The sequence below is a fragment of the Macrobrachium nipponense genome, chromosome 34 (assembly GCF_015104395.2).
Source record: "Macrobrachium nipponense isolate FS-2020 chromosome 34, ASM1510439v2, whole genome shotgun sequence".
In the NCBI taxonomy this organism is placed as follows: Eukaryota; Metazoa; Arthropoda; class Malacostraca; order Decapoda; family Palaemonidae; genus Macrobrachium; species Macrobrachium nipponense.
Genome location: NC_061095.1, coordinates 10,960,274 through 10,978,352, shown reverse-complemented (window position 1 = coordinate 10,978,352; position 18,079 = coordinate 10,960,274). Strand labels below are relative to the sequence as shown.

At 36.8% G+C, this 18,079-nt stretch overlaps 1 protein-coding gene across 6 annotated transcripts in view; it reads right to left on the bottom strand.

Annotated features, from left to right (window-relative positions):
- The window catches only part of LOC135207903 (uncharacterized), a 574,434-nt gene that overhangs the window by 305,338 nt on the left and 251,017 nt on the right, over positions 1–18,079 (bottom strand). For 2 of the 6 annotated variants that reach the window (XM_064239827.1, XM_064239830.1), the window contains exon 2: positions 9,954–10,660. The exons of the other annotated variants lie outside the window; for them this stretch is intronic. In XM_064239827.1, coding sequence (XP_064095897.1) covers positions 9,954–10,020 — 67 coding nt within the window. In that variant the 5' untranslated portion in view covers positions 10,021–10,660. The remainder of the gene's footprint in view (positions 1–9,953; positions 10,661–18,079) is intronic. 6 annotated transcript variants of the gene reach the window in all.

The window sequence follows — 18,079 nt, the reverse complement described above, 5'->3', positions numbered from 1 at the left end:
TACCTTGAAAAAAAAAAGGGAACTTATCGTTCCCTTTAGGTTGTATGGACTTGTTCAATATATAAATATGCAAGAACTATACATTATTCATAGAATTCCAATGTACCCACTGAATGAATCTAAATTTTAAATTTTTTAGCCTAACTCGTTGAACGCTATAATAAATTGAGTAGTTCGTACATTATTCTTTTTCTTTTTCTTTTATTATTATTATTTTTTTTTTTGCTCTATCACAGTCCTCCAATTCGACTGGGTGGTATTTATAGTGTAAATATAAATTAATAAAGTAAACAAAACGAGAGCTTTCGACATCCTGCTCAGTTCTCCATCTCTATCAGACCTAAACAGTCAAGTTACCATCGAAGTAATTTTACTATCTCAGTAAGACAGGGAAAGAATCAAGCAAGATTTCGAAAGCTGTCTTTTTGCATGTACAAGTTTAATTCATATTTAGTCGGACATCTTTGTGGATTTCTTCGCCATTTTAGCGACTCAAAATAATAATATTATTATTATTATTATTATTATTCTATTATTATTATTATTATTATTATTATTATTTTTATTATTATTATTATTATTATTACTACTACTACTTCTACTACAAAGTTACACTGCGATCCAAATGTGGGTTAGAAACTCATCATCATCATTCGTATTACAAACAACAGCAAGCCAAAATGCCATGACCTTGCCTAAGATGTTTCCACATAACAGTATGGCTACAGGAAGGAAAGAACGAACGAAGATGAACGAAAAAATGTACTAAATCAAGACAGCAAATGATGTGTTTAAATTATCGAATGATTATTCAATATCTGATGTCACTATGGATAAAGCTATATCAAAACATTATTCATGAAAATCTTTGAAATATTCCAAATGCAGATTCAAATATCCAACCTTTCTTTGACAAACAAACATTTTGAATAGATTTTTAATAACCTATACGAAATTGGAAAAACAGACGATCCCTCTAATATTCTAAATCCGAATTGTCTTTCATAAATTCTCAAAAACACACCACTGAACCAACTGACCTCAAATAACAAAAGTTTTTAACGTAGTATGAAACTATTGCTTCAGAGTAACGTTAGTTCCTACAGTCACCACACACCAATAAGTTCCTTTAACTCATCGCATAATAACAAAAACCGACAAAGCATATAATATAACATGAGAAGCTTCCTTATGTGAGGCCTTCCTGTCAAATCATTTTGACATCCCCAAACTGTCAGACTTCTAATTCAGATGTGAAAATTTAAAGAAATACTTAATCGCTCTCCGTGAACAAGTCTACCAAGCCCGTGCCATTCAACCTGCTTTCATCTCGTATACCTATATCGGAAAAATACGTATATAACATTACATACATCGCATTTTCAGCAAAGAGAGACACTGTCTACCGATAAAAAATACGATAACAGCCATTCAAATTAGGAATTAGTGCGATTAATCCGAACACCATTACAATTAAACCCTCATATGCGTTAAATTTAGAAACTATTACTAATAATAGAAAAGAAAACTGTAGTGTGATCTAAGAGGTCTTCAATAGAATTAGAATTAGCTCTTAGCTTTTTCTATTTAAAGATACTCAAGTAGTGTCTCTCTCTCTCTCTCTCTCTCTCTCTCTCTCTCTCTCTCTCTCTCTCTCTCGCTTCATCCTATTAAATTTTGTGATTTGCTTTTAAGCCTGTCCAATTAGGACCATATAATCCGAAATTTGTGCCACGAACTAAAACCTTCCTGAAGGGAAATAGAGGCCGAGCATCACACAAACTTATTAGAAGAGAATTTTGCAAATTATCTCACTCGGCGACCATAAAAAAGAAAGCGATGTGTCTATTACCAGAAGAATAGCTCTTATCTCCAACGACCAAAGGAGAGAGAGAGAGAGAGAGAAGAGAGAGAGAGAGAGAGAGAGAGAGAGAGGGAGGTGGAGGGGGAGGGAGGCGTGGAGGTGGTGGTGGTGGTCGATGTCTCAGAGCTGAAGTACTCTTACCTTTGAAGTGCTAAAGTGCATCTATGCTTGAAACGCATTACATTGACGCAGAAGATAAAAATGAACCTCTTCTTGCCTCTGAGGCGGTTTTCGAAGGACAGTTTGGAAAGGGCGGATGTCTTTTACCTTTTACTTTCGCTTACTATTATAGACTTTCTTTCGGACCTCACTAAGACCCAGCGCCGCCGCTTGTCCCAGATTTCTCAAGTTCATAAAAAAAAAAAGTTAATTAATTCTTGGAATTTTACAAGGCAGAGGGTTTAAACCTAATCTCTGCTCTCCATTTTTATCCGGACTATAAGGACCGGCTTGTGTGAAACGGCTTTATGTCAGTCAGTTTGTTATGTTTTGCTTGATGGAAAAACAATATTGGATGAACTTTGTTTAGACTCGACTGAATTTTTTCCCCTGCCGATTTATTCAGGCAAGGGATAGATAAACCATTAGGTCGATTGTCCAAACTGTCTTCTATAAAACAGAAAAAAGTATACAAAAGACAACATATTAAATTGCTTTCATTAGAGAATCGTTAAGCAGTCAAAGTAATAATATAAAATCACACCCTAATTCATAAATGAACATAGCATCGGCAGTATACTGAAGATATGAAAGCATAAAACGGAATACTAAATAATTCACAGAATAAAATACGTACAAAACCATCACTCAGGTACAAATATGTACATATATGTTAATTTTTACCTATAAGATAATCGAAGTAATTTAAAAATTTATTACCATCATGTTCTCAGCTGACTGACCGCAGAGAAAAGTTTGGTGAAATTCGGGTTTAAGTAGATTACAACTTACCATGCTGACAAAACAGTTAAAAATATGTCAAAGTAATCAATCACAAAATCAAAGTAATGAGTCAATAAGCACATGCTAAGAAATTAAAGGATTAGGCTAATCACAAGCTGAAAAAAGTAATTAGGTCATATATTATTTTTTTTAATATTGCACAAAGCAATTTATATATGAAATAACATTCATACTATGCATTTATTTATCACCAAACTGTTAAACTTAATTTTCGATGGCGATGCTCTGCAAACAAATGATTTAACAACACTTTATCTTTTTGGCCATTTTAGAGTTTTCTTTATAACAAACTGTTTGATACAGTCCACTGGAATGTACAGTAACAAAAGTAGTCAACAACAGTACTGCATTCGTTAAATTTTTTAATTCCTTATTTTCTCTTAAATGAGCGAAAGCATATCGGTTTGAATTGCTGTAAGACACAGCGTTCATAACTTCGTGATTTATCCGCCTATAATGTTTACATGACCCTTAACAGAACAAAATCTTAAAAAAAATATATATATCCTATGAAAATCCGTCTTTACATCGATAACTCTAACGATATCGAAAATACTAATATATGTGTCAAGACAGCCAACAATTTCTGTCACAACAACAATCCTCCTCACGGATTATTATATCCCAGTTCTTACATCAGCTCCCAATTCTCTCGCGTCCGCAATTATTCTGCGTCATTCATGAATTATGTATGTGTACACACGGTGCCTTAGGTCTTCTGCCTGATGTGGTGCTGCTTCCCTCTCTCTTGATGAATAGGATATACAACTAAAATAATTCGATACTAAGCAGTCCCTTCTATAAGGTTTCCTTATTGTGGGTGGCTCTGGAGACAAATGCAACAATGGGTACAGCCATATTCACATTTTAAATAGCTATATCACTGATGGGGATTTTGTGCAAAAATTTCTGCAACATTACCTGCTTCATACACATAAACCTCTACATACTATGCTAGTTGCAAAAATAGCCTGAAAAAAAAAAACAATTTATTGTAAAGATAACATCCTAGTTATCGCTGACTGCTACAAATCCTATAAAAAAATCATAGGCAGTGAATGTCTGTGAAGAAAATTACATCATCATATCCAGGTCTATCGCAACCACAATTATTTTGTAGTTTAATGTGGCAAAAAAAAAAATAAATAAATAAATCAGCCTAAGAAAGTACATCTAAAATAAAAATGGCGCTATTTTTCTAAAATACTGACAAGAGAAAGACGTAATGCAACCCATTTAGAAATATTTACGTCCAAATTTCAAAATGAAAAACTTCATGAACACATTACGAATATTCCATTTCCACTCCTTTACCATTGGCTAAATAATATTTCATGTTCGCCGGTGACTTTCATTATTAACAAATAGAATTATCTAAAAAATACTTGAGTCCTCTACAAAAGATCAAGATTTATCTATCAAATGAGATAAAAAAAAAATAACACAAATCAAAGGAAAAAAAAAAAAAAAAAAAAAAGAATAATCATACACTCCTACCCCACCACCATCTTAGAAGCAAAACTGAGGCACTGAGTTTGTATGAAAATCTGACAGTACAGAAAGAAAAGCAGCCACTGAATCACACAATCAGATTTTTAGAAGCGTGATGTGGAAAAATTTAAGTAAATCTTAGTCTAACCAGACCACTGAGCTGATTAACAGTTCTCCTAGGGCTGGCCCGAAGGATTAGATATTTATACGTGGCTAGGAACCAATTGGTTACCTAGCAACGGGACCTATAGCTCACTGTGGGATCCGAACCACGATACATCGAGAAATTAATTTCTAATCACCAGAAACAAATTCCTCTGATTCCATGTTGGCAGAGCGGGGAATCGAACTCGGGACTACCGAATCAGTAGGCGAGCACGAAAACCACTCTCCAACGAGGAAGTAGTGTGCTGAAGAAGCCTGACGGGTTATGACGAGGCAGAACTCTTAATTCAATAACGATCAAGAAAGCGTTCAAAAAGGAATCCTATAGAGAGAGAGAGAGAGAGAGAGAGAGAGAGAGAGAGAGAGACTGTTACCTAATATGAATATATAATTTAAAAATTAATGCATCATATGGTTAGATTCATGGGGAAAGAAACTAAGGAAGGAGAGAGAGAGAGAGATGAGATGTTTACGATAGAGTATAAAGAAATAAAAAAGAAATGATAAGAGAGACTGAGAGAGAGAGAGAGAGAGAGAGAGAGAGAGAGAGAGAGAGAGAAACTGTTACCTAATATGAATATGTGATATAAAATATGAATATATAAAAATTAATGTATTATATGGTTGGATTCAAGGGGAGAGAAACTAAGGAAGGAGAGAGAGAGAGAGAGAGAGAGAGATGAGAGTGAGATGAGAGAGAGGGAGGAGAAGGAGAAGAGAGAGAGAGAGAGGCAACGACGCAGGGTAACATGAATGAACCATTCAAACCGTTTTGTGTGTATCTGGGTGGGTAGTATGGCGGAAGGGGGCAAGGGGTGGTGGTGAGTACGAATACACAAGGAAGCTGGATACCAACAGGTAAACATCTCCCTCTTCCCGTCCAACCACTGAATCCTGATGGAAATCTCCATCGTCCCTTCGCTCAAACATGTCCCTTAGCAGAGCGGACGCCCCCGATTACCACAACCCCGCTCCCCCCCTCCCCGTTCCCCCGCCCCCACCCTTAAAACATTACTCCCTTGCAAGTATATTCTAGTTATCTCAACTTTCATTATACTAAAGGTACTAAAAAACAAACTTCCTAAAGGCATCTTTTCAGTTGATGACAACCCTAGTTCGTCTTCGCTCCTAGTTTTTATTTATTTATTTTTCTTTTCTGAATACTCAAATGGAAACACGACTCACCTTCTTCCCCTTGCAACCACTAACCTCATGATGTTGCGTCACCGAAAGGCCGCTGAAGCTGTGGGTGAGGGTGGGGGGGGAGGGGGGGTTGCCGGAGGGGGCAAGGAACCATACAAAGAAGAGAGGGAAGGAACTACACTGTGTAAGTCTATACATACGCTATTTCCTGTATGAAAACCTATATAGGGCAACTAAGAAATTTTGCTAATTTCTATGGGAGCTCCTCTCTCTCTCTCTCTCTCTCTCTCTCTCATATTCTACTCCTTCCACGGATGGCGCAACCATTGAAAAGATCGATAAAGGAGACCCCGTCCGTCTAGCCAAGTTAGAACTTGGGAGGAAGGGATCCATTAACCGCTACCGATAAAAGTCACACACGAGAACACACACAAAAAACGCTCATAGAAGGACGAAAACCGCTATCCTGGGGAAAACAAAATAACGTTTGATTTACTGCAAAAAGGAAAAAATGGTTCCAGGAATAAATTCTTATTACGAAAGGTTACCGCCCGCTGCCAGGGCTGTCGGATATTGCAAAAGAAGGAAGAGATCAGGACGAGAATTGCGGGCTTCGAAACGACCAAGTTTCTACTGACAGCAAAGAGGCAGAAATAAGATTACCGCAAATGTTAAACAAACAGAAGCAAACCACACAGGCTACTATTGGTAACTGTAGAGATGATGCGTTTACATTATTGATGAGAAGGTGGTCTATATACGACAGCGATTACCTAGCACTTTCTCTCTCTTTCAAAATGCACTCGTCAATTATAACTCCCCACGGGTTTACGGTACTTCCAAGGCACAGCAGATACGATAGTTAATGAACTTTGTGGGATACTATTTGTGAATATAAAAGTCACGCTTGTATGAGTGACAAATATGCATGTACAAACATACAGTATACACACACACACACTACACACAGGCATATATAAATATAAATATATATATATATATATATATATATATATATACATATATATACTTACACACACACATATATGTATATTATACATATATGTGTGTATGTGTGTGTATGTATACATAAGGACAAAATCCACGAAGGAAAGTGAAACAAAGGAGTAATGCTGCTGCAAGGTGCAAGGCCTTTCGACTCTCCTCCTTTACTAAGCAGACTGATATAAATATGAAGGTAAGTTTACAAAGAAAGCTCGTATGAATGACAGATAGGGTTTATAAAGGAAAATATGTGCCTGGAATCCAACACACCTGAATGGGGTACAATTTAAGAGGTTTACAAAAGATTAAGTACAACTGCCTGGAAGCAGGGACAAGACGATTAAAAGATTATACAAGGTGGTGACTGACCGCATATATATATCTATATACTATACTACTATATATATATATATATCTATAGATATATATATTAATATCTATATATATATATAATATATATATATATATATATATATATATATCTATATATATATTAATTACACCAATACAGTTCAGTAACTCTCATTTTGGTAAGCAATAAACATTTTTTCTCGAAGTGAACATTTTCACAAAAATATATTACTAAACATACAGAAACAAAGAAAATATCTATAAGATAACTAATTTGATTGAGTGGCACCAGAGGTATACGACCTTCAAATTTTCGGCAAGCCATTTAGGGAAAACGTAGCTATAGGTTACCACAGCTTCGAGTTCTTTTTTCGACCACAACTGATCCTAATTGGGTTGACTGGTGGCCGAGATCGAACTATATACATCTGTCTGCAAGCCACATACACTGCCTATCTTTACGTCATCCAATTTCAATAAAATAGATATAAGCAGAAGTCCATTGCTAACTTCAGAGGTGTTGGTCTGCTAATAAGTTATGGACTACTCGTCAATCAGGGATGAAATCTCAAAAAGGGCCATTATCATGCAGGGGTCTCCTCCCTGACTAGCATTTTTTCAGGCTGAAGTTGTGACATATTTTCACAATTTACTACAAACAAGGGATGGGAACAAGTACCCTCTCCTTCATGAACAATCCCACAACAATACTCTTGTGGATGCCCACATCGAAACTACGATTGAGTCAGTTTGATTTATGACTTATGAACATTTTCGATTAATGGAAATTTGGTTATAAAGGCAATCACAGTGAATATAAGGGGAGCTGGAAGGGCTGCTGGACAGCAAAATGAAGAAGGAAAGTCAGAACGGAGGTAAAATAAAAGGTTAATTAGGAGTTGCAGCTAGGAACGAAGGGACACTGCAAACAATCTTTAGTAATGCCTGCAGTGCAGTATCTCCCCCCCCCCCCCCCCTACAATAGGACAGCAACGCTGTCTTACCTCAAAACAGTCATTAACATTAAATTTTCTATCATGAAAACCCGGGACTTCATTGAAAATGACGTAAGATGCAACGATGCAAAGAAAATATTAGTATTGTATTGTCTAACTAGGGATTACAAGAATAATCTTAAATAACACATATCTAAACAAACAACCTGTGCGTCTTTTAATAATTATGATCTCTACTCAGAAAAGCAATGTTGTATCTGACAAAAATTAATTTAACGAGCAGCTTGTTTGCCAGATCTCAAAATGGTTAGAGCTGAACTGCTTAAAGTATTTTAGGAGACCACAAATAAAGAACAAACATACATAGGCAACCACAATAACTTTTTAAATGATAAATTTCAGCCACGTCAACTTGTACCGAACGTGCCTAAACTATTAATATATGCCTCGATACCTTTCATTCAGTCTAATGCATTTAAGGTGCAAATACAAAAAGTCATTCAGAAAACTTTTCCGGCTGTGAATCTTAAGTTAGTAGCAAAAAATCCTAAAACTCTGGGTTCTTTTTTCTCCCACAAAGATAAACTTCCGACTTTGATGCGATCTTTGGTGGTATATTGCTTTACTTGCCCGAAATGTAAGATCGGGAAATACGTGGGAGCCACCAAAAGATTGCTCAAAGTCAGAATCGATTCTCATCTCGGAGTCAGTCACCGTACGGGATGTACTTTGAAAACGAAAGAATTTTCCAACATACGAGAACATTGCAATAAATGTAAAACATCATTTTCATATAAGGATTTTCGCATTGTCACCCAAGCGCCCAATGACTATTCTCTCTCTGTTTTGGAGTCGTTAACAATCAAACAGCTTGTACCCCCATTAAATGGTCAGACTTCTTCTACAATTCTATATATAGCATAGTTGACGTCCTCCTTTCCAAACCAGACAATGTCACTCAGTTTTTTAACTCCATAGAGATAGGTACTAACTTAAGCATTCTTAACTTTTTAATTTTGTATATATATATTTTTTTTTCTAGTTCATTTTTTAAATTATTATATTTAACTTTTATGTTGTTCCGTTTTTATTAATATTAATACTGAGCCTTTTTTAATTTGTATATTTTGTATATTTTACAGCCCTGATGATGAGACCCAAAGTCTCGAAAATTTGGAAAATACATGTATGATGCTACGCTGGCTTTTCTCATCCTTTTTTTTTATATATATTTTATATATATATATATATATATATATATATATATATATATATATAAAGTCTTATCACATTGACCGTGATTCATATACATACATCGAGCTACAAATGTCCTTTAATATCTAATTCGCTCCACCTCGCAGTTGATATATTTTCATATATGTTAACCGAAGGGGATTTTTTTTTATTAATTCCGAGGTAGAACGAATTAGATATTAAAGGACATTTGTAGCTCGATATATATAATATATATATTATATATATATATATATATATATATAAATATATAAATTAATTAATAATAATTATATATATGGTAAATAAATTCTCCTGATAATACAGGATACATCCCAAGTATAAAAGGCCCATTAAAACACATCGGGGGTTTAAAGCTAAGAGCTATATTTCGGTGGATTAACTCCCACCCTTATCAAGTAGTGAATAACGTCAGTCCACCGAAATATATTAGTCCTTGGCTTTAAACCAGAGAGTTTTAATGAGTCTTTTATACTTAAGATGCATATATATATATACACACAAATATATATATATAAACTTTTCTATACTTGAGATGTGTATATATATATATATATATATATATATATATATATATATATATATATATATATAATACGATGATGTATAGTATATATTATATATATATATACATACACAAATGCATATAAATTTTTCGATCATTCACACACTACAATTGCATATCCACACAAGGGTTACACAGTACAAGACGCAGTTCAGTGGGGAAACGAACTACTGCAACAATGGGAGTCTATACTCACCATACAGCTTGATCTTCTTATCCTTGGTCTCGACTAGGATGATAACATATCCTCCGAGGTCCACCATGCTTGAGGATGAGGTTGTGGTTGTAGTTGTAGCAGCAGCAGCACCTCACCCCAAGAGGTGCGTGTGAGCTATCTTTATTATTATTATTTTTTTTTCTCTCTCTCTCTTTCTAAAGGTGGGGCACTTCACACTTCACTCGGCAGATTTCGCTGAAGCGGCCACGCTTCTCCGCCACTCGCTGCTGCTGCTGCTGCTGCTGCTGCTTCTGCCACCGTGACAGATGACACTGTGCCACACTAGACCCCACGTCATACTTGTGAGGGAAGAGCTCACCAACGTAATTCTTTCCGATGGAATAACAAACAACAACAACAATAATAATAATAATAATAATATCGACAATAAAGTAAGAATGATGCTTAATGACCGACTACGCGCAAGTGGTCTGAACTATCTAAAAAAACGCTATTTTTTATTTCTGCAACTAAGTCTTTACTTCGTCTCAATCGTTCACTTTGAATTCAGCGTGGGAGCGCCAGTCAAGCCTGGGAGCCATACTGGTTAGTGTGGGCGTCCACAGAGTGCCCACAACACGAACTCGGCCTGTGGGAAACACTCCATCACCATCCCCACACTGAGAACACAACCACTGTCGCCCCACGTTTTATTCATTAGTACTGTCCTATAGCAACATTTTCATCTGCAGAATAAAACACAGTTATGATTATCTTAAATTTGACTTTTTCAATCTCAATATAAAATTTCACAAAATAAAAATAAAAATTTATACTGTGGAAATCAAAACTCTATACGCTTTCCCTCCGAGAGTACATACACACAGCGCTTTTCTAGTTCATAAAGTCAGGCCCCTCGAAATGGGGTTTCTGGGAATGTAGTCCCGAGGCCAGGTACTGATCCTCCGACCGTTGGGTCACTCAAGCTGGACGCTTTCAAGAAAAGCAATGAATGAAATGATGAATGAGCTTTTTTTTTTTTTGAGGTGGTGAGGGGCTGATGGTAAATATCCGTAACCGATATTACTGGAGCTAATCATGACGCTCTTCAATATTGACTTTGAATTTATAACCTCAAATCAAAAAAAGAAAAAAAATCACAGACTAAAGACTTAGACTGAAGCATGCCAGTGCCAGCTTCGACAAGGCACTAAACTTTATTAGTATCTATATTTTTTTCTACGGTATCGATGGGGTAAGGCATATCTATAATATATATACTATATATATATATATATATATATATATTATTATCATATATATATATATATTTATATATATATACAGATATTGCAATATAACCACAGTTTTGATAACCTATAAAGATCTAACACGCGTGGGATGGGGGCTGGGTGGCTGTTGTAATAACAACACTCACCTCAAACTTAAAAAAAACTTAAAAACTGCAGTTTCTGTTTCACAGTACTTATTATCCATGCATAAAGAACGGCCATTTCATCAGCCATGATGGTGATGGTGACAGTTTGAAAACAAAATGCTATAAAGGAACGCAGTTACTATCATACGAGTAAATATCAGATATGTGGTGACGAGACACGTATTAGCTAGTGAAGTTATGAACATCATTTAATTGTCTTCTTCCCTGGCGTACATTCATATTCAGGTAATTTAGGCAATAAGAACAAAAGGACTTTTTTCTTCAACTGAATCCCTTCATTTTTACGCTCTAATAAAGTGACATCCAAATCAATAAGTGCAGAACCGAAGAAGTTGAGGAGGAAAAGTCATTTTCCCTAACCACTCCACTTAATACGAAAGACGCACGAGAGGGCTCATCCGTCGATTTCTCTCTTCCTCTATCCCTCACACACACACACACACACACACACACACACACACACACACACACAACTCAAAACCCATACGCTAAAGAGCGGCAACTGCCTTAACTCGTACCTCCCTTGTCGCTTCTTTTCAAAAGGGCTTTCAAATTTAATGAGATTTTCCCCCAATTTCAGAAATGTACCCGTGCTTACGCAGAGCCCATCCATCCTTATTAAAAAAAAAAAAAAATAAAGGACACACAGTTGGCATGAACAACCTCAACACACTCGGCGTCTACCAAAGTCTAGCGCAAATCTCAGCAACAAAGTGTCAACAAACATGAGCAAATAACTACCGCCCGCAAAACTGACTCAGCATACAGAAATAAACTGTATATATTTTCTCCGGCACGCAGAGGGGAAAAGGAAAAGTTCGGCGTCGTAAAACATATAAAATCTAAATTGCATAAGGCACAGCAACGAACAGTAGGCTACATGCTGAAGTCTCGTAATTCGATGACCTTCATATCAACGATTCAACTTAAAATGTAGGAAAGATTTTTTTTTTTTTTTTCTTACGTGGAATACCAGCACGCATCTACAAATATTACTTCGCAGGATCAGCAACTCTTACAAACCGGACAGAGAGGCTGTGCCTCCCAGGAGTTAACAAAGACAGTCATTCATTAAAGGACTGTTTCAATCTAAGTGGAAGTCGAAGATAATGTCAAATATTCCTGTAATAGCAAAACTGATTTGAGTTTTACAATGTGGAAGCAGGTAAATTCAAATTGACTTCTCTTCAGTACCCCAAAAGACATCGAGGGATCGTTTTGTATTGCTAAATGAGATCAACGCTATCTTACTTAGTATGAATAATAAAAATCAACTGTTGTGTCTGAATAACCAGCGTTTCATGTCTAAAAGTTGCAAGAAATATTAAGAATAATATTTGATCATCAAGATGCAATTCACGTCGAAATCGAGTTTTCTGTACAGCGTATGCTGCTGTATGAAACTCTCAACCACGGCCCAGTGGTGGCCTGTGTTGTTAGCACCTATAGCCAGACGAATGATCATGGATAACTTTAACCTTAAATAAAATAAAAACTACTAAGGCTAGAGGGCTGTAATTTGTTACGTTTGATAACTGGAGGGTGGAAGATCAACATACCAATTTGCAGCCCTCTATCCACGGTCGTTTTTAAGATCTTATGGCGGACAGAAAAAGTGCGGACGGACGGACACAGCCTATCTCAACCATTTTCTTTTACAGAAAACTAGAAGCAGCTAAAAGCAGTCTGCGTCACCACACAAAAACCACCACTTTCGGTCTCATCAAGGACCTCGTTTATATCTCAGCGGGTCGTTGAAATTTCTTACAGAATTCATCTGAGGACAGAGCGCCCTTCACTTGTTGTAAATAACTTCTTGGAACAGCTTCGGGGCCTTTTTTTTTTTAGTACAAGGCCGTTGGGGATGACCGTAAAAGCATAAACAAAAAGGCAGTAAATATCATAAAAGATAAGAACTCCCAAGCAATAATAGTCCTGGATAACGACCCGGTAAACCCTTGGGAATCAGCAGGATTGATCCTGGAGAATCAGTATCTATGAAAGATCCTAGCTTCGGTCGTGATGCGACGTGAATTAGAAAGTCAACAGTGCCTCTGGGAGGAAAACGTTGGAGTGCTGTACCAATTCCACGTTTTGTAAATTTCTCATACAATCTTAGCAAGAAAAACAAAGTCTTGACCTACGACATTTTTTCCCCCCAAGAACTCAAAACAGTTTCCCGTGCGTAACATTGTTTAGAGGAATAAAACACACCAGACTGTGCGACAGAAACTCAATTACGGAGAAAACGAAACAAAATAAAGAAAACCTGTTCATGGAAAATTCCATTTATTGTTTTCCCCCCCATCTTTCATTCAACCCTTAATTCCATTCAGTTAACTTTCAGGAATCGCCCCATGTAAGAAAGGGGGTGGAAGGAGAAAATGCAGCAAAAAACGAGGTAGGGAGGGAGGGAGGGAGGGAGGGAGGGAAAAATGGAAAAAGTGGGAGAAGGGTGAGTAGGGAGGTAAGAGTGCTATGGAAGGTGGATAGGGAAACAAGGAATGCTAGAAGGGATGGGGGTGAAGCCTAAAGCGAAGGAAGAATAAATGAAGCAAGTGAATTCAGGAGGGAAGAATTGTGATAAGAGATGTTAGCGAACAGGATACGGGGAAAAATAAAGTGAGAAGAAGGGTGCATGCAGCGGGCGAGGAAGGGAAAAGTAAGAATGCTGGAATGCAGGGGAGAAAAAAAAAAAACGAGAGAAAAATGAGGCATAACATTTCCTCCTCCTCCTCCTCCTCTCCTGGATCGGTCAAATATGCCAAACTTGTAAAACCAGAACATAAGTCAATGCCAAGCTGAGAGGAAATTTAACTTAGTCAAGACCGCAAGTTCTTTCCACAGGCTACTGCAACTGTTCTAAAAAAAAGTAGCGCGCAGTAAGATAGTGGGGGGGGGGGGGGGGCCGGGGGGTGCCGGCTTTAAGACGGAACATAATGGTGGAAAGCTGCGCACGATTGGCGCATTTCTTATTCGTAACTTTAGAAGGGGCGGGAAAAACACGACTCGCCCCATGCAAGGAGATACTGGTCTTCTCGTTCAAACTACTATGGATTCATTCATTTCTAAATTCTGGGGTGATGGCTACATCAAATTCTCGCATTGCCCGAAAAATGGCTGGATTTTCTTTGTGGAAATATCCAAATCACAGGCTTTCTACTACAGTAAATGTGTTTATGAGAGATTTCCTATCAATTCACCTTTTCTGCGAGCTGAGAAAAAGGAAACGTTACGCAACTTCTACTCCCGTTGACGAATATTGACCTGTTTTCACGACCTAGGCCTTTGTAACACCCAAAGCTAATCACGGCCCCGAAATGCTATTCATGTAAAATTTACAGTTTCACTACAAGCTACTAGTTAAACTGAAAAAATTCATTCATCTCAGAGACGTGTGTGTACGTACATACTTCCCCCCATACAAAACGGACAATCGCATATACACAATCCGCTGACTTCTCAATCAAACTCGGCTACCCCATCCCTCAGTATCATTACTCCTTACAACGATAATGAAATTACTAAGTAATAGCAGTGTTAACAGCCTAGATTATGGCAGTCTGGTCACATTTGGCGACGATGAAGCCGAGGAATTGGTGATCAAGACGTAAGATGGGGGGGGGTGGGAGGGGAATCTCGGCCAAGTGGGAGAAGACATCCACCGCGAATGATGAGCTGTAACTCTTGATTAAATCAAACCCAAATAGTGGGTGTCATGTCGCAGGAGGGACTGATCGATTGTCTATAAAACTGGCCATAGTATCAAAAGTCAAAACGCGAAATAAGACTGATGGGCTTCGATAATGACGGTTGGTTTCCAGTTGTTAAAAATCACAGGAAGTCCAATACATTTCTAGAAAGGACTTTTCTTTCACTCTTAGGTCCTTGGTTTTTAGATCCTTCTCATTGTCCTTCCAGTGAGGTGGTTGCTCGCCAGTCTTGGTGAATATGCATCAAGTTAGTGGAAATGATTTTATTCAAACTTTGACTCATGGAATCCACAATATAAAGAGCAAATTGAGAGATAAATAAGTAAAAAATGCGCCGAAGTATCTTCGGCGAAATCGAGTTTTCTGTACAGCGTAATATGCTGTATGAAACTCTCACCATGGTCCACGAAACACTCACCCGTGGACCCTGAAACTTTCAATCACGGTCCAGTGGTGGCCTGTGTTGTTGGTTCGGATGGACGATCATGGCTAACTTTAACATTAAATAAAATAAAAACTACTGAGGCTAGAGGGCTGCATTCTGGTATGTTTGATGATTGGAGGATGGGTGATCAACATACCAATTTGCAGCCTTCTAACCTCTGTAGTTTTCCAAGATCTGAGGGTGGAAGGAGTGACAAAAAGCCACCTTCATAGTTTTCTTTTACAGAAAACCAAAAAAGACTAAACCCACAGTCCACATCTGCTTTCCCTGAGCCTAACACGCACCCCGGACCCAAGAAAAACAGAAAAACGATAATTAAAAAGTGTTATATAGAAAAAAAAAAAAAACGCGAACAAAGGTAGTGAGGAATGCAAAGGACTGAATATGAATGACTTGGTAAAGAATTCCCCATATCAGCAAGAAGCTCACTAGCCAGCGATTGGGTCTGAACAGCACATGTATGGGTGACCCCCCTAAAAGCCAGTCACTGTTTGCGAATGAAGCCCTTTGAGCATCCATGAACGATCTGATACCACAAATTCTTTCGTGGAATTAGGTCATTTTTTCCTTCTGTATGGAAAAATCACACACACAGCCAGCACATATATTATATATATATATATATATATATATATATATATATATATATATATATATATATATATATATACATAATATATTCTGACTACATCAGGATCGAACCAAGGTCTTTCAATTGAAAGACCTGGGTTCGATCCAGATGTGGACCAGAAATTTATTTCTGATGCACACGTGACTGTGTTGATTATTTCTACTATATATATATATATATATATATATATCATATACTATATATATATATATAATATATATACATATATATATATATACATATATATATACATATATATATATATATATATACATACTATAATATATGAATTACACACATATATACATATATATATATATATATATATATATATATATATATATATATATATATATATATATAGTACGTAGTACTGTACGCGATAGAGGGAAAAAAATGATAAGTTCCGAACGCGGAAGCTAGGGAATGGAATGATGAAGAAGGAAACCAGAAAGGTGACTGAAAAGAAAGGTGTGAGTGAAAAGTGGTGTGTTCCCCGGGGTGGGAGTAGGGGTGGAGGGGGCGGGGGGGTGGGGCTGAAGGTGTGAAGCAGAACATCTGCATAACGTAATAATGAAGGGCAAAAAGGAGAGCAGTGGGGGAGAGGAATTCAGACGCCATTCCTGTACCTACATCACACGCCTCTCCGGATCCTCTTTCGAACTGCGCAGTGTGATTTTCTTAGGCATTCGGGTCACCCTCGTGTGACCTTTCACTCCTAACCTCGATTCTAACAAAGTATAACATGTGCATACATTTAAAATATGCACGACAAAGTCCCATCTTGTTAAGTCGAATTTACGCTTTTATAAACTTGGGAGCTTCAATTGTGCTTAGGTTGAATGCCGTCCACTAAGGGACCTAACCTCGATTTTTAATGAAGTACAGTATATTATTATTATTATTATTATTATTATTATTATTATTATTATTATTATTATTATTATTATTATTATTATTATTATTTCATGAGGTGAAACCTATTCAAATGGAGCAAGCACACAGGGGCCATTGACTTGAAAGCTTCCAAGGAATATTGGTTTCAATATAATATATTAAATGAGCATACACCAAAGCAGTCACTTATGGATTTCAGTTTATATTGTATTCCAAGAAATATGTTTGCTATTAAGCAAGCAATGACGTCTAAGACTGTTAAGCCATGTCTCTTCACAGTGATATACATCTGGAAATGCAATAAGTACCATATTTTTATTTCTTGTCAGTAAAATTGCCCATTTAGCCGTCAACAAACAATTTAGTTGGTATCTGGGAGCAATGGTTGATTCTGCTTTTACATGAGAAAGTAAGACAGAAATACAATTTACTGCACAAAGAAATGCTTCAGTGAATGTCCAATCAATACAGCTAAAACAAAACAAAAATTTAGCATAAAATCAACAACTATTCACTTAGTTCATAAAGTCAAGACATCTTCACTTCCTTTCCACGGCGAAAACTATGTTGTTGCGGCAGTAATTAAAATTACAAATAAGTTTTTCTTTTGCGAAAAAACGTATCATGCGCAAAAATATTAAATTCTTCTGCCATGGTAACTTTATGGGCCATGGGCCGACTGACGCGTGGGATAAAGTGAATAATTTTAGTAATATATGACGATGAAGCACTCCTAACCAGGTATGGGATGGAAGTCTAAAATTGAACAAACACAGGACATAAAAAGCTGTACATACCCCCCAACGATTCTTAAAAAGCTAATATCTTTTTAAGTTACTAAAACGAAAGCTTATCCAAAACTTTATCACTAAAAAAATAATGTTGTGCAACTAAATCGCTTAACTAGATACATAAAACATTCGTGCTTTTATGGAATCACTGAAACCCACCACGAGAACTGTGAATTCTTGTCTTTTACTGCATCTTCATAATTTTGTAAACAAATACCTCTGAACACTT